The sequence below is a fragment of the Mobula hypostoma genome, chromosome 8, assembly GCF_963921235.1.
Source record: "Mobula hypostoma chromosome 8, sMobHyp1.1, whole genome shotgun sequence".
Classification (NCBI taxonomy): domain Eukaryota; kingdom Metazoa; phylum Chordata; class Chondrichthyes; order Myliobatiformes; family Myliobatidae; genus Mobula; species Mobula hypostoma.
Window position 1 is genome coordinate 129,404,058 of NC_086104.1, and position 22,472 is coordinate 129,426,529.

The 22,472-nt window shown below is 44.5% G+C and overlaps 1 protein-coding gene across 2 annotated transcripts; it reads right to left on the reverse strand.

Annotated features, from left to right (window-relative positions):
- Positions 1–299: 299 nt before the first annotated feature.
- On the reverse strand, positions 300–15,558 carry tti2 (TELO2 interacting protein 2). 2 transcript variants are annotated; one of them, XM_063056821.1, is made up of 8 exons: positions 15,409–15,558; positions 7,289–8,015; positions 6,797–6,983; positions 6,094–6,186; positions 4,033–4,214; positions 1,565–1,708; positions 1,309–1,471; positions 300–513 (listed from the first exon to the last, which is right to left on the reverse strand). In XM_063056821.1, exons 2-8 carry the CDS (start codon positions 7,972–7,974, stop codon positions 433–435), a joined length of 1,536 nt encoding a protein of 511 aa, XP_062912891.1. In that variant the 5' UTR covers positions 7,975–8,015; positions 15,409–15,558; the 3' UTR covers positions 300–432. The 2 variants fall into 2 exon arrangements, with proteins under 2 accessions (XP_062912891.1, XP_062912890.1); XM_063056820.1 differs by lacking the exon at positions 15,409–15,558 and adding an exon at positions 14,410–15,273.
- Positions 15,559–22,472: the final 6,914 nt, after the last annotated feature.

Sequence of the window (22,472 nt, forward strand, 5' to 3'; positions counted from 1 at the left end):
TAAGTTCCATGAATTAACAATGCTTTCCAAGCACAGGGCCTGAAGAGACTGTCTTATGGTTCCACCAATATTCACACTGGAGTTTCTCAGCAGTCTGGCTTGTTTTGTCTGCCTGAAAACCACAGCCCTCAGAATGCCGAGATCACTGCACTCCTGTTCTGTTTGCTCTACCCTTTTGTTGGTTATGCCTTCATCTGCCCAATTAAGTTCTGGAATGACTTGTCAAAGCTTTTACCTGTTTGACCAAGCAGTAATCACCTGTTTTAGTATCCGAGTGTGGAAGTTTTTGTACGCTAGCCTGTTACGTCATTTGAGAACGAGTGCCGACACTGAGGCAGAAGTGAGTATTTCCAGTATTTGAATGAGCTGGACAATGACCACAAAGTTTTGCCTGTTTATTACAGTCCTGTACAGATACATTTGCAACAATTGTTACATGTCTTGCTGAACCCGCTGCAGACACTCCAGCACGGTCACATTTTCACAATTCTGCCGCACTCCTTCCAGGAGAACCTGAAGAGCACAAACGAGAGAAAGGACCATTATCCCTGCGGCACTGGCTCAGGTACAGGTTGCCTGGTAAAATCAAGTAGCATCTTAGCTATCCTTTGGAGTGTAAGAACTCTGATCTAAGCTTTCTTGAAACCTGCTTTGAATATGGTGGAGGAACTGACAGCTCTAGCACAGTTTTCATTGGCCTCTGGAAACTAAGGAATGCAGAGTTTTGTTGGTAATTGTTATAAAGACACGTCAGCAAACTAGATCCCTGGCTCTGAAACCAATGCAGTTATTTCAATTTTAAAGTATTTTGCTAAGAATGCAGTAATTATCTTTGAATAAAAATGTATTTGGTAAAAGATTTCATTTATGAGAAGTGGTTTTATTAGTGTTGTAATTAAAAAAAACTGCATTTGTGATGTCATGAACTTCTTTTACATTCACTTGAGGGGGCTGATGGACATTATTTAAAGATTTCTGAACACCACCTCATTATTCCTTTTTTTTGTACTATTTTGTAATTTGCCTTTGTACGGTACTGCTACAAAATACACTTCACAAAGTTCTGATTCTGAAAGACAGCACTTCCCCCAGGTATTCTGCTGCGGTATCTAACTTAATTTTGGTGCCCAGACTTAGAGTAGAACTTGAACTGCAACTTTCTGAATCAGACAGAATGGTCCAACTGAGGCACAGATGAGTGTAGAAGGGATAACAGTAAATGTTTTGAAGCATTAGTTCAGGAAATTTTAGTTAAGACTCCACCCTGCCACCTCCCAAGTGCTGGGTGATCAGTGGGCACAACCTTACCGTCACTTTGCGTTCACAACAGCGATTGAGCAGAATCAAGCATTGGGTGGCATCGTGTAACAGTTCCTCCCTCACCCGCGGTGGAGTTGGGCTCTGATCAGTTGCCACGTCATATATGAATTTAAGTAAGGATTTAAGCAAAACCTCCAGCCTCATGGACATCCTGTTGAATATCAAAAAAAAAGGAAAGATTGGTAACAACTAACAGTCTTGAATCTACCCTAATGTTGTGGATTCTCCTTAGTTATAGTGGTACCTGGGCCAAGCCTGTTGGATCATGCTCTGGAATGCCTGCAGAACACAGAGCCTCGCTGTTTCCTCAGGTCCATCGTACACCTCCAGATATCCAAGAATCACCCTTTGTAACCGTTTCAAGTGCCGAACAACCAGAATACCGAGCCTGGCAACAAAAGCAAATCAGGGTTTAGTGATGCATATCCTGTTGGTCTCACTTCACAGAGTGATGGAGATAGCAAGAGGTGTCTGCATTCCATATGCACACAGCCCTTTTCATACAGCGACTTGCTGTCTTGTGATCCATGTATTCACAAGATTGGCTCCAGATTACTCATTTTTCTAAAAATAAAATATCTGTATAAAAGTATACAATGAAAAACCAATCATTGTATAAAAAATGTGAACGGTTTCCAGACCTCTTCTGTCAAGTGGCAATTTCAAACAGGATTGCTGCTTTTAACTTTCAATTAAGTTTGCTTAGTTAGCATTTCCTTTTAGGGAATTTAAACATTGCTTATTAGTGCATGGTAATGATTTTAAAACTACAACACATTTGTTTCTTTAGGTTATATTAGGAGAAAAGAAATTCCTAGTGGTATCTGTGATTTTTGTAATGAGGAATTTCAAGGAGTTATTGGTTTTCCCCGGTCTCTCCTGAGTTATTTGGAACAGTTTTTGTAGTGGCTGTTTTGTTGAGGGATGAGCCCAGCTTTCTAGTTTCTCCACTTACCAGCAAAGCCTACATTTTGCAATAAGATCACCAGGTAATAAGTGTTGTATTAAGCCTCTGATGTCCACAGGTCAGAATCATCTGTGAAGCTTCTGGTAATCAGGATTTGGGGTGGAGACAGGTGGGTTTCCATATGGATGTGAACTCCATAGGGTCTGCAACCCAAACAATGTTCCCTCTCGCATGCACACATCTTCTGCTGCTAGCGCACAAAGGAATTTAAACTGCGCACAAAAGGTTGTCACCCTCTGGTACATTAAGTATATTTCACAACTGTAAACAGTCACATTTCCCTTTCCGGTTTCGGATGCGGACGGTGTTGACAACACAGCCTTTGTGATGATTTCTCTGCAGATTTTAGAACTGGCTTATTTATACTGATTGGATGAAGAAATCATTGATTCACTATGTTGAATTCCAAGAAACCAAAGGGCATGAAACGCAAAAGAACTAGTTCGTATAATAGCCACTTCCAACGGGATCCCACCAACATATTATTCTCCGTAACTTCCGCCACCTCCAACGGGATCTCACCACTAAGCACATCTTTCCCTCCCCCCCTCTCTCTGCATTCCGCAGGGATCGCTCCCTACACAACTCCTTTGTCCATTCGTCCCCTCCATCCCTCCCCACTGATCTCCCTCCTGGCACTTATCCGTGTAAGCGGAACAAGTGCTACACATGCCCTTACACTTCCTCCCTTACCACCATTCAGGGCCCCAAACAGTCCTTCCAGGTGAGGCATCACTTCACCTGTGAGTCGGCTGGGCTGATATACTGCGTCCGGTGCTCCCGATGTGGCCTTTTATATATTGGCGCGACCCGACGCAGACTGGGAGATCGTTTTGCTGAACACCTACGCTCTGTCCGCCAGAGAAAGCAGGATCTCCCAGTGGCCACACATTTTAATTCCACATCCCATTCCCATTCTGACATGTCTATCCACGGCCTCCTCTACTGTAAAGATGAAGCCACACTCAGGTTGGAGGAACAACACCTTATATTCCGTCTGGGTAGCCTCCAACCTGATGGCATGAACATCGACTTCTCTAACTTCCGCTAATGCCCCACCTCCCCCTCGTACCCCATCTGTTACTCATTTTTATACACACATTCTTTCTCTCACTCTCCTTTTTCTCCCTCTGTCCCTCTGAATATACCCCTTGCCCATCCTCTGGGTCCCCCCCCCTTGTCTTTCTCCCTAGGCCTCCTGTCCCATGATCCTCTCGTATCCCCTTTTGCCTATCACCTGTCCAGCTCTTGGCTCCATCCCTCTCCCTCCTGACTTCTCCTATCATTTTGGATCTCCCCCTCCAACTTTCAAATCCCTTACTCACTCTTCCTTCAGTTAGTCATGACGAAGGGTCTTGGCCTGAAACGTCGACTGCACCTCTTCCTAGAGATGCTGCCTGGCCTGCTGCGTTCACCAGCAACTTTTATGTGTGTTGCAGTTCATATAATACATTACTTGTTACATACACCTGTTAGGGTGTATTCTCCAGTTACCTTATAAGGTAACCATAGCCTTAATTGTATAACTGGATTTCTTTTAAACAATGAACAACAATCTGGACTTGGTAGTTTATTATCCTTAGAACAGCTTCAGGTTTGCTTCCATTTAAAGATTCAGTACGCACATCTTGTAGTCACTAGGTAAAGAAATCGCAGAGCACAAGATTTTTGCGCACACTGGTCATTACAAATTGGAGGGAACATTGAACCCAAACGCTAATTTTGACAATAAACAACAGTCTGACCTTTCAATGAAGACAGGCAGGTGCTTGGCATATACTCTTCGAAGAGGGATCTTGTCTTCAACCTCCATATGGGTAAGTATCAGGCAGAATACTTTGTCATAGTGATTTGCCCTCTGTTGTCCTCGGGTGACGTGTGGTTTCTCTATGACTGGGAGAAGGTCGAGTAAACAGGATAGCACAGTCTAAAACAGAGAAGGGATTAGTTACGGTTCGCCTCATATTCTCTGGGTGGGGGTGAAGGGGGTAGAATTGTCGAGGTTGATGTACAAGCTCCAATGAAAAACGAGGAAACGCTGGAAGGCTCAGCAACGATGACTGCGAGAAGCAGAATTAAGGTTCCAGGCTGCTACGTTCTCATGCAGGAGGTCTGATTTTGGACAAGAGGTGGGGAATATGTTGCTCAAACGCATTGCATACAGGAAGGTCAGTATCAGATTTGGGTTTATTTTAAGAGCCATCAGCTAAGCTACAGTCTACTCCTGGCAACTGAGCTGTTAGTTCATTCTCAGTGACCCTGCCATTTATCAAGACAACTGCCTATTTACCTGCACTTCATTTTCTTCCATCACCCCTTAGAAAAAAAACCTTATCTGTCCAAAATGATGAGCTTTTTGAGATTGTGACCACTGGTTCTAAACCCTGCTGAGTTCTGCAAGAGTCTGATCTCCCAATTGGTCAAGTGTGCACTCCTGGGACCCATTTTGGCGAATCTTTGTTGCATAGACAGAAGGTATATCCTCAACGGAAGAACATATTTGAAGTGCATTTTCACCAAGGCTGTATACAAGTTCAGCAATTATCAGGTCTGGCAGGAGAAAATGGTGGAGACAGGATCATCTTCACTGATAGTTCCCAACATTAGGAAAACAGCGTCCATCATCAAGGACTCCCACCATCCAGGCCATGCTCTCTTCTCGCTGCTGCTATCAAGAAGGAGGTACAGGAGCCTCAGGACCCACACCACCAGGTTCAGGAACAATTATTACCCCTCAACCATCAGGCCTATCTATACTTCACTCATCTATAACCTTCGGACTCACTTTCAGGCACTCATCTCATGTTCTCTATATATTACTTAATTTTTTTTTCCTCTTTTTGGCTTTTGCACAGTAGGGTCTGTCTTGTTTTTTTTCCATTGATTCTACCGTGTTTCCTTGTATTTACTGAGTATGCCCGCAAGAAAATGAATCTTGTACATAGTGACATTATACGTACTTCAATAATAAATTTACTTTGAATATGATTGGCTGATGAGATACTCACATTAATGAGCAGATGTACCTAAAAGAGTGGCAACTGACTGGACTGCTATAACAGGTAAGACTCCACTTTCAGTCGCTCTGCCTGACAAAGACTGTAGGTAAGTAGGCAGGCACAATGAGGGGTGAAGTGATACAGGAGACAGTGCTACTGCCCCAAGCTCCAGTGACACAGTCAGTCCTGATCAGTGTGTGAGTTTGCCCTGTGATTGCATGTGTTTCCTGCTATGTCCCAAATACCTGCTAGCTGGTAGGGGAATTACAATAAATTACCACTGTGTGGTAGAATAGGGCAGACTTGATGAGCAGTTTTGAAAGGTACGAGACAGGTTTAAAAAAAAGTGGGAGTAATAGATTGATTGGATTGTTCTGAGAGCTAGCATTGACTTGATGGGCAAAACGGCCTCCAAAATCGGTTTTGTATCTGGATATTAGAGGAGTTTGCAATTCATGAGGCTACCACGTCAATGTGAGGGTGATGCCACAATTAACGCTCAGGGATCTGGAATCGATCCTGACGCTGCTGTCCTAAGTGGTGCTTGCGTGTTCTCCTTGTGACCTCCTGCGTGTCCCCCTGGATGGTCTACTTCCTCCCACATTAGGTTAATCAGTCACTGCAAATTACTCCCGAGTGCAGCTAAGTGGCAAGAGAGAAAATTGGGAGATGATAGACAGAAGAGGGAGGATGGACTACAGGGTCTGATGCGATCATTTTTCTTGGGAGGTAGGACAGACCAGGTTGAACGAATGTCCTATTCAGGCCATTACAAGGGGGATAGTGTTCAGAAGGGACTTTATTCACCTGAATGAGAGAGGCTTCGGGAGTGTACAGGTGAGTGAAGAGAGCATGGTACACCACCTGCGCTCGGTTATACTGCAAGAGCTCTGCAGCAGGCTGAAAGAGAACACAAAAACTGTTAGGTGTACAGGCACACTTTCAAAATAGAATGAAATACGAGCAAGAAAGCTACAGGGCCCAACAACGTCCATTGTAATCCACCGTCCCTCTCTCTCCAGTAGTAACTCATGATTACTGTCCATTGGAACAACTAGCCACCCTTATCCAACCAAGTGTAAGCCAACTGCATTTCTCATTTAATGTCAGGCAGCAAGTAGGTGATTTGAGTATCAATGTTGAAGTAAGAGACAATCCTCCAGTTAGGTTTAAAATAACACATTTGTGAAGCATTTTAATACAATCCAATGCTCCACATCCAATTGCAGTCACTGCACTGCAGATAAAGAGTTTGCAGAAGGTCCCACAGACTGTGAGTACGAACCCCGGCAGGAGTACGAGTAGAACTCTGCTGTATGAATCATTATCAGATTCGATCGCAGAACACAGGCTGACAGGAGCTTCAGTTTAATACCTGGAAGACAGTGTGGCACTTGATGCTGCCATGTCTCACCTTCCACAGAATTTCTTTTCTCTCAGACTCCTCTGCAACGCCCCCCACCCCTTCTCGCAACTCCCATTCGAGCCCCAGTCTCTGGCCTCCACGTACCACATTGTCAATGACGTGCTGGAGACACCTCACACCCAGAATCTTATTCTCTGTCCTGTAGTCGTCTGAGAAGAGGAGGGATGGGGGCAGCACTGTGTCCAGGTGCTCAGCCAGCCAAGGCCTCCTCACCCTCTGCAGCAGCCACCGAAATACGTGTTTTGTGGCTGGATTCAACTTCCAGGTGTTTCTGTAGAAATTTGCACACACACACAAAACAGTTACTAGCACTCCCGTTTAAAAAAAATGAAAAAAGCAAAGAAGAGTGCAGTGACATGACACACCCGTAGGTGAGATCCAGCAGCTGGGGAAGAGGGGTGTGTGCAGTTCCTGCCAGCAGTACAAGCTCTGGCAATAATGCCATGGAGATACAACACTGAATCTCTCACCTCGCCGGCAACTACCTGTAGATGGGTGAATTACCTACCAGCTGAGAGGAGATACAGTTTATCAGAGACCGCTGACCACTCGATGATGTACGTAAAATGGACTCACTTGCTCATTTGTGGCTTCATCAGATGCAGCACAGCTCCCAGAGCTCCCCCGCCATCCTCCTGCGACCCACACAGGAGCTCCACAAGAGTCTTGCAGCTGGATGCCTGCACTGTGGCGGCCAGCAGCTCATCTGCAGCCAGCCGAGACGCTGCGTTGGTCCATGGCATCTCTTGGCAGTGTGTGGCGCAGAAAATGACCAGGTGTGGGGAGATGCCATTCAAAACAGAGCTGGGCGGAACTCCAGCAGAGCTGGATGTCGCTTGCATCGGCCTTACTGACAGTTTACTGAGGAGAATCTGAAACACCTCCGCCACGCTGTGGGCCCTCCCAGGTACTGTGGAATAGGCACTGTCAGGCAGCTCCCCAACGTCGGACTCACACTGCGGCAATGCTGAGTACTGGGTCAAAACCACAGCCAGGTCCACGTACATTTGAACAATACTCACAGTTTCACTTTGACAATAATTGTTGAGAAGCCAGAGAGGATCAGCATGTAAAAGCAAATCCTTTACATTATCCACAACTAATCCTTTATCACCCCTTAGATTTTCAGTTGACAAGTCCTCCAGAATCTTTTTTAGAACCTCCCCAATAGGGACTTTCATAATTTGGTAATATTCCTCTTGTTCGGTCCTGTTTTTGCCTGCAAGTTGCAGTTTCTGGATGATTTCTGAAGGATCTTCCATGATATCTTCTTTTGAGTTGGAATCAGAAACTCATATTTAATCTGGGAAAAAGAAAACATTATTCTGTTTTTGTGGCCAAAGCAGTGTAACAAGTAGAGGACACAGTAATGTACAAGGATATAATTACATCAATGTCTCAATTTATCAGCTGAACAACTCTGCAAAATGTAGCGGTTTATCAAAGTGTTTACAGACACTATTTTAGATGAATAGATCACTGAAAAACAAATAGAGCTAGGAGACCATTTGGCCCCTGCTCCACTTTTGGATAGGTTCATGACTCATCTTCTACCTTGAGAATACCTTTCTGTATAACCCATATCCTTTAGAAATCCTTAATATTTAAACACCTGTCTCCAATATACTAAGCGAAAAAGCCACAACAGCCCTGTTGTGTATCGAATTATAACAGGCCTTTTGAATAGCAAATTGCCTGAAGGGAGATAAGTCATGTGGACCAGATGGGGTAAGAGATCATAAAACATAGGAGCAGAATTAGGCCATTCAGCCCATTGAGTCTGTTCTACCAGTGCCGATCCCAGATCCCACTCAACCCCATACATAGAAACATAGAAAATAGGTGCAGGAGTAGGCCATTCGGCCCTTCGAGCCTGCACCGCCATTTATTATGATCATGGCTGATCATCCAACTCAGAACCCCGCCCCAGCCTTCCCTCCATACCCCCTGACCCCTGTAGCCACAAGGGCCATATCTAACTCCCTCTTAAACATAGCCAATGAACTGGCCTCAACAGTTTCCTGTGGCAGAGAATTCCACAGATTCACCACTCTCTGTGTGAAGAAGTTTTTCCTAATCTCGGTCCTAAAAGGCTTCCCCTCTATCCTCAAACTGTGACCCCTCGTTCTGGACTTCCCCAACATCGGGAACAATCTTCCTGCATCTAGCCTGTCCAATCCCTTTAGGATCTTATACGTTTCAATCAGATCCCCCCTCAATCTTCTAAATTCCAACGAGTACAAGCCCAGTTCATCCAGTCTTTCTTCATATGAAAGTCCTGCCATCCCAGGAATCAATCTGGTGAACCTTCTTTGTACTCCCTCTATGGCAAAGATGTCTTTCCTCAGATTAGGGGACCAAAACTGCACACAATACTCCAGGTGTGGTCTCACCAAGGCCTTGTACAACTGCAGTAGTACCTCCCTGCTCCTGTACTCGAATCCTCTCGCTATAAATGCCAGCATACCGTTCGCCTTTTTCACCGCCTGCTGTACCTGCATGCCCACTTTCAATGACTGGTGTATAATGACACCCAGGTCTCGTTGCACCTCCCCTTTTCCTAATCGGCCACCATTCAGATAATAATCTGTTTTCCTATTTTTGCCACCAAAGTGGATAACTTCACATTTATCCACATTAAATTGCATCTGCCATGAGTTTGCCCACTCACCCAACCTATCCAAGTCACCCTGCATCCTCTTAGCATCCTCCTCACTGCTAACACTGCCACCCAGCTTCGTGTCATCCGCAAACTTGGAGATGCTGCATTTAATTCCCTCATCCAAGTCATTAATATATATTGTAAACAACTGGGGTCCCAGCACTGAGCCTTGCGGTACCCCACTAGTCACCGCCTGCCATTCTGAAAAGGTCCCGTTTATTCCCACTCTTTGCTTCCTGTCTGCTAACCAATTCTCCACCCACACCAATACCTTACCCCCAATACCGTGTACTTTAAGTTTGCACACTAATCTCCTGTGTGGGACCTTGTCAAAAGCCTTTTCAAAATCCAAATATACCACATCCACTGGTTCTCCCCTATGCACTCTACTAGTTACATCCTCAAAAAATTCTATGAGATTCGTCAGACATGATTTTCCTTTCACAAATCCATGCTGACTTTGTCCGATCATTTCACCGCTTTCCAAATGTGCTGTTATCACATCCTCGATAACTGACTCCAGCAGTTTCCCCACCACCGTTAGGCTAACCGGTCTATAATTCCCCGGTTTCTCTCTCCCTCCTTTTTTAAAAAGTGGGGTTGCATTAGCCACCCTCCAATCCTCAGGAACTAGTCCAGAATCTAACGAGTTTTGAAAAATTATCACTAATGCATCCACTATTTCTTGGGCTACTTCCTTAAGCACTCTGGGATGCAGACCATCTGGCCCTGGGAATTTATCTGCCTTCAATCCCTTCAATTTACCTAACACCACTTCCCTACTAACATGTATTTCACTCAGTTCCTCCATCTCACTGGACCCTCTGTCCCTTACTATTTCTGGAAGATTATTTATGTCCTCCTTAGTGAAGACAGAACCAAAGTAATTATTCAATTGGTCTGCCATGTTCTTGCTCCCCATAATCAATTCACCTGTTTCTGTCTGCAGGGGACCTACATTTGTCTTTACCAGTCTTTTCCTTTTTACATATCTATAAAAGCTTTTACAGTCTGTTTTTATGTTCCCGGCCAGTTTTCTCTCATAATCTTTTTTCCCCTTCCTAATTAAGCCCTTTGTCCTCCTCTGCTGAACTCTGAATTTCTCCCAGTCCTCAGGTGAGCCACTTTCTCTGGCTAATTTGTATGCTTCTTCTTTGGAATTGATACTATCCCTAATTTCTCTTGTCAGCCACGGGTGCACTACCTTCCTTGATTTATTCTTTTGCCAAACTGGGATGAACAATTGTTGTAGTTCATCCATGCAACCTTTAAATGCTTGCCATTGCATATCCACCGTCAATCCTTTAAGTGTCATTTGCCAGTCTATCTTAGCTAATTCACGTGTCATACCTTCAAAGTTACCCCTCTTTAAGTTCAGAACCTTTGTTTCTGAATTAACTATGTCACTCTCCATCTTAATGAAGAATTCCACCATATTATGGTCACTCTTACCCAAGGGGCCTCTCACGACAAGATCGCTAATTAACCCTTCCTCATTGCTCAAAACCCAGTCCAGAATAGCCTGCCTTCTCACCATATCCTTTGACGCCCTGACTGATCAGGAAACTATCAACTTCTGCCTTAAATATATGCACGGACTTGGCCTCCACTGCAGTCTGTGGTACAGCATTCCACAGATTCACTACTCTCTGGCTAAAACAAAACCCTCCTTACCTCTGGTCTAAAGGGACGCCCCTCAATTTTGAGGCTCTACCCTCTAGTTTTGGATACCCCCATCATAGGAAACATCCTCTCCACATCCACACCATCTAGTCCTTATAACATTCGGTAGGTTTCAGTGAGATCCCCCTGCATTCTTTTATAGACCAAGAGTTCTGAATGAGGTAGTTCAATGTGGAGGCATTAGTAGTGATCATTCAAGAATCACTAGATTCTGGAATGGTTCCAGAGGACTGGAAAATTTCAAATGCTCCATTCCTTAAGAAGGGAGGGAGGCAAAAAACAGGAAATTATAGACCAATTAACCTGACTTTAATGGTTGGCAAAATTTTTGAGATCATGATTTAGGATGAGGTTTTGGAGTACTTGGAGGCACACAATACAATAGGCTGAAGCTGGCAATAGTTTCCTTAAGAGGAAACATTGCCTCACAAATCTATTGGAATTCTTTGAGGAAATAGCAGGCAGGATAGACAAAGGAGAGTCAATAGATGCTATTTACTTGTATTTTCAGAAGGTAAGACTGCTAAGAGACCCTGATATTACAGGAAAGATACCAGCATGGACAGACTGGCTGACTGAACGATGCAAAGTGAGGAAATAAAGGGAGCCTTTTCTGGTTGGCTACTGGTGACTAGTGGAGTTTCACAGGGGTCAGTGTTGGGTCCACTACTTTTCATATTATATGTTACTGATTTAGATGATGGAATTGATGGCTTTGTGGCCACGTTTGAGGAAGATACAAAGACAGGTGGAAGGGAAGGTAGAGCTGAGGAAGCAGGGAGTCTGCAGAAGGACTTAGACAGATTAGGCGAATGGGCAAAGAAGTGGCAGATGTACGTAAATGTCTGGTCATGCATTTTGCAAGGAATAAAGACATAGAATATTTTCTAAACTGGAGCAAATTCAAAAATTGGAGCTACAAAGGGGCTTGAGAGTCCTTGTAAAGGATTCCCTAAAGGTTAACTTGCAGGTTGAGCCATTAGTAAGGAAAGCAAATGCAATGTTAGTATTCATTTCAAGAGGACAAGAACATTAAAGCAAGAATGTAATGCTGAGACTTTATAAGGCACTGGTCAGACCACACTTGGAGTACTCTGAGCAGTTTTGCCTCCCATATCCAAGGAAGGATGTGCTGACATTGGAAAGAGCCCAGCAGAGGTTTACAAGAATGATCCCAGAAATGAAAGGGTTAACATTTATTGCCTCTGAGCCTGTACTTGCTGGAGTTCAGAAGAATGAAGGGGAAACCTCATTGAAATGTACCGAATACTCAAAGGTCGAAATAGAGTGTATGTTTTCATTAGTGGGCGAGTCTATGACCAGAAGGCACCACCTCAGAATAGGACATCCCTTTAGAATAGAGAGGAGAAGGAATTTCTTTAGCCAGAGGGTGGTGAATCTGTGGGATTCATCGTCACAGATGGCTGTGGAGGCTCATAGCATCTTGATTAACAAGGGAGTCAAAGGTTACAGGGAATCATACAAAACTACTGCGCAGAATCAGGCCCCTTGACCTGCACCAGACCATAGCCCTCCATGCCCCTCCCATTCACCAAGCTATCCAATTTCTCTTAAAAGTTGAAATGAAATTGCATCCATCACTGGCGCTGGCAGCTTGTTCCACGCTCATCCAACCTCAGTGGGAAAGCCTGCTTGCATTTACCCTATCGATACCACTCATAATTTTGTATACCTCTGTCAACTACAAACTTGTTCCTCTAAATCCAGGGGACTGTTAGTTGGTCTGTAGTACAGCCCCATTAACTTGGTCATACCTTCCTTCTTCCTCAGTTCCACCCATAAAGCCTCACTAGATGAGTTCTCCAGTGTGTTCTGACTGAGCACTGCTATGGCTTCTTTTTTTACTGACTAGTAATGCCACCCCTCCCTATTTAATCACACTTGCTCTATCATGTCTAAACTAATGGAACCCTGGAGTTGTCCCTCCTTCAACCAAGTCTCACTAATGGCTATGTCATAATTCCAAGTGCTAATCCATGCCCTGAGCTCATTTACCTTTTCTACACTTCTTGCATTGAAATATAAGTAACTCAGGACATTAGTCCCCACAAGCAGCACTATCAAACCTTCCTGCTAGGATATTAGTCCCCCTTCAGCTCATGTGCAAACCATCTCTTCTGTACAGGGTCTAGCTCCCCTGGAACAGAGCTTAATGATCCAAAAATCTGACACCCTCCCTCCTGTACCAACTCCTTAGCCGTGTGTTAAACTGTGTGATCTTCCAAGTTCTGGTTTCACTGGCACGTGGCACGGGTAGCAATCCTGAGATCACACCCCTGTCCTTTAACTCAGCACCTAACTCCCTGAACTCGCTTTGCTGAACCTCGTCACTCTTCCAATGAATGTCATCGGTACCTATATGGACCACGACCTCTGGCTGCTCACCCTCCCACTTTAGAATGCTGAGGACACCATCCAGATATCTTGTTCTCGTCCACAGAACCTCCTCTCTGTTCCCCTAACTAACAAATCCCCGATCACCACAGCTCAGCGCTTCCCCCAACCCCACCCCTCCCTTCTAAGCCACTCAGTGCCAGAGACCTGACTGCTGTGTCTTTCCTCTGCTAAGACATCCTCAACAGTACCCAAAGTGGTACACTGTACCTGTTGTTGAGGGGGATGGCCACAGGCTGCACCTTGGGTGCAACTACCTCTCTAGAGAAGGCAGGAGAATTGGGTTGAGAGGGAAAATGTATCAGCCAAGATTGAAAGGTGCAGCAAACTCGATGGGCTGAATTCTGCTCCTATGTCACGTGGAATTTCAAAGATTCACCATCCTCTGTGTGAAGAAATTTGTTCTCACCACTGTACAGAATGGTCTTAAAAAAGCCAGTTTAAAGTTTTTTTTAACAAACAGAAGTTGTCTTGATTTATTTAAATCAACAGAGTTTAGAAAAATAAAATGTAGAATGTTCATATCTCAGCACTTTTACTTAAAATGCCATTGTGGCAAGTGACACTGATAAACCAATCTACAAATGTCACATTACATGAAAATTAATACATTAAGCACACTTTCCGTATGTTGATAATCTACATTTTCTGATATATTATTTGACCAGACTGTATGGTGAGATCTCCAGAACTGCAGACAAGGAACTTGATGCATTTAGAAAATATTTCTCCCAATGCATCTCCTGTTTTTCATCCTCCATACCGTTTTAAGGTACTGTTGTGTTAAATTAAACACATCCTGGATATATTCAATAAAACAGAACACATTGGGAATAGTCTGTGGAGTGTTAGCCCTCATTAGTCAGGGGGATTGAGTTAGAGAACTGCAAGGTTCTGGTCAGACCACAATTAGAGTATCGTGTTCAATTCTGCTTACCTCATTTCTAAAGAGAAATGCTCGAGCTTAAATCGTCATAAATCTCCTCTGAATCCTCATCACTGGAAGCAGGTGGAAGGTTTAGCAACAGTGCTGAGTGTATTCACCAGGTTGCTGCCTGGATTACAGACCATCATGTAGGAGGAAAGGTTGAGCGAGCTAGGGTTTTTCTCTTTGGGGTGAAGGATGAGGAGAGGCGACTTGATAGGGGTGCATAAGATGATGAGGGGCACGGACAGAGGTAACAGCCAGTGCCCTTCACCCCCCCCCTCCCCAGGCAACAATTGCCAACTCCAGAGGACATCCGTTTAAGATGAGTGGAGGAAAGTTTAGGGGAGATGTCAGAGGTATATATCTTTATACACAGAGAGTAGTGGGTGTCTGGAATACACTGCCACGGCGCTGGTGGAGGCTGATAGAATACAGACATTTATATATTTAGATGCAAGGAAAATAAGTGTTATGGTCTGAGCATAGAGTAGGTTGAGATTGGTCGGTACAACATCGTGGACCGAAGTGCCCACACTGTGCTGGATTTGTTTTCTGTTTTATGTTCAATGAATGCACGAACTCCAGTTATCGTCTCTGGAGAGACACTGAACAATCTGTCCGTTCTGGACGCGGATGCACGGCGATGCCATCTTCTCCAGTTCTCTCTCTGCGGATCTTTATCGGACGGTGCATTGCCTGCAGCCGCTCACTGGCCCCCTTCCCGCTGCGAGACAGGGGGGTTGCCGTGGGCCACCGCGGGAACAGGCCGCCTTCCCCCGCATCCCCGGCCCGTCAGAGCCTCTCGTTGGGAAGAGCCGGATCCGGGGTTGGGCGAGGAGGCGGCAGCCCGGTGTCCCGCTCCGGGACCCGACCTCTGCACCCCACCCCCCACGCCCCCGCCCCCCGGGATTGAGGAGGCGCCGATCCGGCCTGAGCCCGCTGACGAACGCCCGGCCCCGGAATTCTCGGGCGGAGGCCCTCCCGCCCCCGACGTAAACAACCTCTCACCTCCTCCCCCGCGGCGCGCAGTGTACTTCCGGTCAGAACACGGCTCCAACGGAAATGCCGGCCTGCTCCGACGCCAGCCGGATGTGGAGTAAAACCCCGCCAACGCGCTCCGTGTCACCGCCTCTCAGGCGTCCGGGCACATTTGACGCAGAATTTTAGTTCCGGACCTGAACCGGTGAGGTACGGGTCCGACCTGACTGGCGCCGTGGCTCAGGTGACGTAGATTAAAGTCACGTGTAAATAGTTCTGCATGTGGAGCTCTGAATCTGCACACACTCGTGTGCAGGTAATCAAAATTCAAAGTAAATTCTTTATTGAAATATGTATACAACCCTGAGATTCATTTTCCTGCGGGCATACTCAATAAATCCATAGAATAATAACCATAACAGAATCACTACACCAACCTGGGCATTCAACCAGTGTGTGCAAAAGACAACAAACTGCGCAAATACAAAAAAAAGAAACAGTGATAATAAATAAGCAATAGATATCGAGAACATGAGATGAAGGGTCCTTGAAACAGGTTGTGGGAACATTTCAGTGGTGGGGCGAGTGAAGTTGAATGAAGTTACCCCCTTTGGTTTAAGAATCTAATGGTTGAGAGGTAATAACAGTTCCTGAACCTGGTGTGGTGAGTCCTGAGGCTTCTGCAGCTTCTTCCTGATGGCAGCAGTGAGAAGAGAGCATGTCCTGGGTGGTGGTGGGTCCCTGATGATAGATGCTGCTTTCCTGTGACAGTACTTTGTGTAGATGTGCTCAATGGTTGGGAGGGCTTTACCCGTGATGAACTGGGCCGTATTCTCTACTTTTTGGAGGATTTTCCACTGAAGGACATTGGTGTTTCCATAGCAGACTGTGATGCAGCCAGTCAATATACTCTCCACCACACATCTATAGAAGTTCGTCAACGTTTTAGATGGCACGCTGAATCTTCACAAACTCCTAAGTCAAGGCGTTGCTGTGCTCTCTTCATAACCACACTTATGTGCTGGGCCCAGGACAAGTCCTTTGAAATTATAACACCGAGGAATTTATAGTTGCTGATCCTCTCCACCTCTGATCCCCCAATGAGGACTGGCTCATGGACCTCTGGTTTCCTCCTCCTGAACTCAATGATCATCTCCTTGGTCTTGCTGATGCTGAATGAGTAGTTGTCGTTATGACACCACTCAGCCAGATTTACAATCCCTCTCTGATACCCTGATTCATCACCACCTTTGATTCGGCCTACAGCAGTGATGTCTGTAACAAACTTAGATATGGCATTGGATCTGTGCTTACCCTAACAGTCATAGGCATAAAGTGAGTAGATCAGGGGACTGAGCACACGGCCTTGTGGTGCACCTGTGCTGATGGAGATCGTGGAGGAGATGTTGTTGCCAATCCAAACTGACTGGGGTCAGCAAGTGAGGAAATCCAGGATCCAATTGAACAAGGAGGTAGTGAGGCCCAGGTCTTGAAGCTTATTGATTAGTTTTGAGGGGATGATGGTATTGAATGCTGAGCTGTAGTCAATAAAGAGCATCCTGATGTATGCATCTTTGCTGTCCAGTTTTTCCAGGGTTGAGTGAAGACCTGTTGTTCCAGTCGGCAAATTGGTGTGGATCCAAGTCGCTTCTCAGGCAGGAGTTGATGTTTCATCACCAACCTCTCAAAACACTTCATCAGTGTGGGTGTCAGTGCCACTGGGCGATAGTCATTGAGGTAGATCAGCACGATCTTCTTAGGCAACGGTATAACTGAAGCCTGCTTAAAGCAGGTGGGTACCTCAGACTGTGAAATGAGAAGTTAAAGATACTGGTGAGCACTCTAGCCAGTTGATCAGCACAGGTCTTTGGTGGTCAGCCGGGTACCCCATCTGGGCTGGATGCTTTCTGTGGGTTTACCCTCCTGAGGGATGCTCTCATGTCAGCCTCAGAGACTGAAATCACAGGGTCACTGGGGCTGTGCGAGTTCGAGACGGTTTCTCCACGTTTTGACGGCCAAAGCGAGCATAGAAGGCATTGAGCTCATGTGGAAGCAAAGCCTGTTGTCACCTATGTTGCTTGGTTTCACTTTGTAAAGGGAGACAGCATTCAAGCCCTTGCACAATGAAATCCTTCATTGATTCATGTTTACTTTATTGTCGCCAAACAATTGATACTAGAGCGTACAATCATCACAGCGATATTTGATTCTGCGCTTCGCGCTCCCTGGATTACAAATCGATAGTAAATATTAAAAATTTAAATTATAAGTCATAAATAGAAATAGAAAAGGGAAAGTAAGGTAGTGCAAAAAAACCGAGAGGCAGGTCCGGATATTTGGAGGGTACGGCCCAGATCCAGGTCAGGATCCATTCAGCAGTCTTATCACAGTTGGAAAGAAGTTGTTCCCAAATCTGGCCGTACGAGTCTTCAAGCTCCTGAGCCTTCTCCCGGAGGAAAGAGGAACGAAAAGTGTGTTGGCTGGGTGGGTCGTGTCCTTGATTATCCTGGCAGCGCTGCTCCGACAGCATGTGGTGTAAAGTGAGTCCAAGGACGGAAGATTGGTTTGTGTAATGTGCTGCGCTGTGTTCATGATCTTCTGCAGCTTCTTCTGGTCTTGGACAGGACAACTTCCATACCAGGTTGTGATGCACCCTAGAAGAATGCTTTCTACGGTGCATCTATGATAATTAGTGGGGGTTTTAGGGACAGGCCAAATTTCTTTAGTTTTCTCAGGAAGTAAAGGCGCTGGTGGGCCTTCTTGGCAGTGAACTCTGCTTGGTTGGACCAAGTCAGGTCATTTGTGATATTGACCCCGAGGAACTTAAAGCTTTTGACCACTTGCGCACCACCAATGTAAATTGGGTCGTGCGGTCCACTACTCCTTCTGAAGTCAACAACCAATTCCTTCATCTTGCTGACATTGAGAGATAGGTTATTGTCTTTGCACCATGCCACCAGGTTCTTAATTTCCTCTCTGTACTCAAACTCATCATTGCCCGAGATATGGCCTACAATTGTTGTGTCATCAGCAAACTTATATATTGAGTTTGATGGAAACTTGGCTACACAATCATGGGTGTACAGTGAGTACAGGAGGGGGCTGAGTACACAGCCTTGTGGGGCACTGGTGCTCAGAGTGATTGTAGAGGAGAGCTTGTCCCCTATTTTTACAGCCTGGAGTTTAGTACGGAATTGTCACTTTGCCCGTGAGAAAGCTTTCTGGAGATCGTACCTGGACCTCTTGTAACTTTCTTGGTCAGCAGACTTGAATGCCTCTGATCTGGCTGTCAGTAGATCAGTACAGGATTTTAGTACTTGGCCAGTTACCCCATCTGGGCCAGATGCTTTTCACGAATTCATCCTCCTGAAGGCTGCTTGCACACCTCTGTATATAAACAAATCCGATTTATTTATATTTATTGTGTTCATTATATTTTTTTATGCTACTTTGGATCTGGAGTAACAACCTCCTTTACACTTGATGAAAACACTTGATTACTGATGAATAACAATAAACAATCCTGAGTCACTGAGAGGCGAATCTGATCAAGTTATTTAAAATGTACAGAAAATTCCCTCCGATGATGAGTAACTAGAACTTTAAAATTAGACATTGTCCTTTAGTAGTTCTGTCGGAGAAGCAGTTTCTCAAACGCTTATTCAAAGTTTCATTTGTTATCAAAGTATACAACTCTGAAGAAGCGACTTATAGATGGAGATTTAATTCAATATTATTAAAACGTCAAGATTTTTGTGATTTTATGAAAAAACAGATCTTTTTTTTGATACAAACTCATTCAGTTGATGATAAATTTGTATTATGGGATGCGATGAAAGGATATTTGAGGGGTCAGATAATAAGCTATATGTCTAAAATTAAGAAGGAATATAGATCAATTGGAAAAAAAGATTACAAAATTAGAAAAAGAATCTCAAAGACATATGATAGAAGAAAAACGAAGAGAATGTCCAGTCCCTATATACTTCCATCCCCCATCAGGAAGGTCTCAAAGCTCTACGCTTCTTTTTGGATTCCAGACCTAATCAGTTCCCCTCTACCACCACTCTGCTCCGTCTAGCGGAATTAGTCCTTACTCTTAATAATTTCTCCTTTTGCTCCTCCCACTTCCTCCAAACTAAAGGTGTAGCTATGGGCACCCGTATGGGTCCTAGCTATGCCTGCCTTTTTGTTGGGTTTGTGGAACAATCTATGTTCCGTGCCTATTCTGGTATCTGTCCCCCACTTTTCCTTCGCTACATCGACGACTGCATTGGCGCTGCTTCCTGCACGCATGCAGAACTCGTTGACTTTATTAACTTTGCCTCCAACTTTCACCCTGCCCTCAAGTTTACCTGGTCCATTTCCGACACCTCCCTCCCCTTTCTAGATCTTTCTGTCTCTGTCTCTGGAGACAGCTTATCCACTGATGTCTACTATAAGCCTACTGACTCTCACAGCTATCTGGACTATTCCTCTTCTCACCCTGTCTCTTGCAAAAACGCTATCCCCTTCTCGCAATTCCTCCGTCTCCGCCGTATCTGCTCTCAGGATGAGGCTTTTCATTCTAGGACGAGGGAGATGTCTTCATTTTTTAAAGAAAGGGGCTTCCCTTCCTCCACTATCAACTCTGCTCTTAAACGCATCTCCCCCATTTCACGTACATCTGCTCTCACTCCATCCTCCCACCACCCCACTAGGAATAGGGTTCCCCTGGTCCTCACCTACCACCCCACCAGCCTCCGGGTCCAACATATTATTCTCCGTAACTTCCGCCACCTCCAACGGGATCCCACCACTAAGCATATCTTTCCCTCCCCCCCCTCTGCATTCCGCAGGGATCGCTCCCTACACAACTCCCTTGTCCATTCGTCCCCCCCATCCCTCCCCACTGATCTCCCTCCTGGCACTTATCCGTGTAAGCGGAACAAGTGCTACACATGCCCTTACACTTCCTCCCTTACCACCATTCAGGGCCCCAAACAGTCCTTCCAGGTGAGGCATCACTTCACCTGTGAGTCGACTGGGGTGATATACTGCGTCCGGTGCTCCCGATGTGGCCTTTTATATATTGGTGAGACCCGACGCAGACTGGGAGACCGCTTCGCTGAACATCTACGCTCTGTCCGCCAGAGAAAGCAGGATCTCCCAGTGGCCACACATTTTAATTCCACATCCCATTCCCATTCTGACATGTCTATCCACGGCCTCCTCTACTGTAAAGATGAAGCCACACTCAGGTTGGAGGAACAACACCTTATATTCCGTATGGGTAGCCTCCAACCTGATGGCATGAACATTGACTTCTCTAACTTCCGCTAGGCCCCACCTCTCCCTCGTACCCCATCTGTTACTCCTTTTTATGCACACATTCTTTCTCTCACTCTCCTTTTTCTCCCTCTGTCCCTCTGAATATACCTCTTGCCCATCCTCTGGGTCACCCCCCCCCTTGTCTTTCTTCCCGGACCTCCTGTCCCATGATCCTCTCGTATCCCCTTTTGCCTATCACCTGTCCAGCTCTCGGCTCTATCCCTCCCCCTCCTGTCTTCTCCTATCATTTTGCATCTCCCCCTCCCCCTCCAGCTTTCAAATCCCTTACTCACTCTTCCTTCAGTTAGTCCTGACGAAGGATCTCGGCCTGAAACGTCGACTGCGCCTCTTCCTATAGATGCTGCCTGGCCTGCTGCGTTCACCAGCAACTTTGATGTGTGTTGCTTGAATTTCCAGCATCTGCAGAATTCCTGTTGTTTGTATTATGAGTTAGGTGAGAGATCACACAAAATTCTTGCTTGGCAGTTGAAAACAGAACAAGCTTCCAAAATGATAAATGCAATTAGAACAAGTGCAAATAAAATTACTTATAAACCTTTAGAAATTAATGAAACTTTCAAAAGTTTCTATTCTGAATTATATCAATCGGAATCACAAAACAATGTTAATGAGACAGAAAGATTTTTATCACAAATAACTCTTCCAAAATTGAATTTGGAAGAACAGAAGGGATTAGATATGCCTTTTACATTAAAAGAGGTTGAAGAAGCTTTAGGATCACATCAAAGTAATAAATCTCCAGGAGAGGATGGTTTTCCGCCTGAATTTTATAAAAAATTTAAAGATTTATTAATTTCTCCTTTTATGGAGTTAATACGTCAAGCGGAAAACACACATAAACTTCCAGAATCGTTCTTGAAAGCGATTGTAGTAGTATTGCCAAAAAAAGATAGAGATCCTTTAAAACCAGCATCATACAGGCCTATTTCTTTGTTGTGCACGGATTATAAAATAATAGCAAAAATTTTATCAAGTAGATTATCTAAATATTTACCAAAATTAATACATATGGATCAAACAGGATTTATTAAAAATAGACAATTGGCAGATAATGTAACTCGGTTACTCAGTATAATTCATTTGGCACACAAAAGGAAGAAGATGAGTATAGTAGTAGCCTTGGATGCAGAAAAAGCATTTGATAGATTGGAATGGGATTTTTTATTTAAAGTATTAGAAAAATATGAGTTAGGAGTACCTTTTATAAACTGGATTAAAACTTTAAACACTAATCCTAACGCTAAAGTAGTGACAAGTAGTCAAATTTCAGCACCATTCCAGTTAAAAAGGTCAACTAGACAAGGTTGCCCATTATCACCTGCTTTATTTGTACTGGCGATAGAGCCATTAGCAGAACTAATTAGAATTGATTCAGATATTAAGGGTTTTAGAGTTAATCAGGAGGAATATAAAATTAATCTTTTTGCTGATGATGTTTTAATTTACTTAACAAACCCACTGTGTTCGTTACGTAAACTATCTTCTAGACTGGATGAATATGGAAAAGTATCAGGGTATAAAATAAATTGGGATAAAAGTGAAATCTTACTTCTTACTAAAGGGGACTATAGTTAATGTCGATTAGCAACCCAATTTAAATGGCCAATAAATGGTATAAAGTATTTAGGTATAAGACTTGATAATGATATAAAGAATTTATGTAAACTTAATTATTTACCACTATTGAAAAAAATGCAAGAAAATCTTGACAAATGGATGATATTACCAATAACATTAGTGGGTAGAGTGAATGCTGTAAAAAT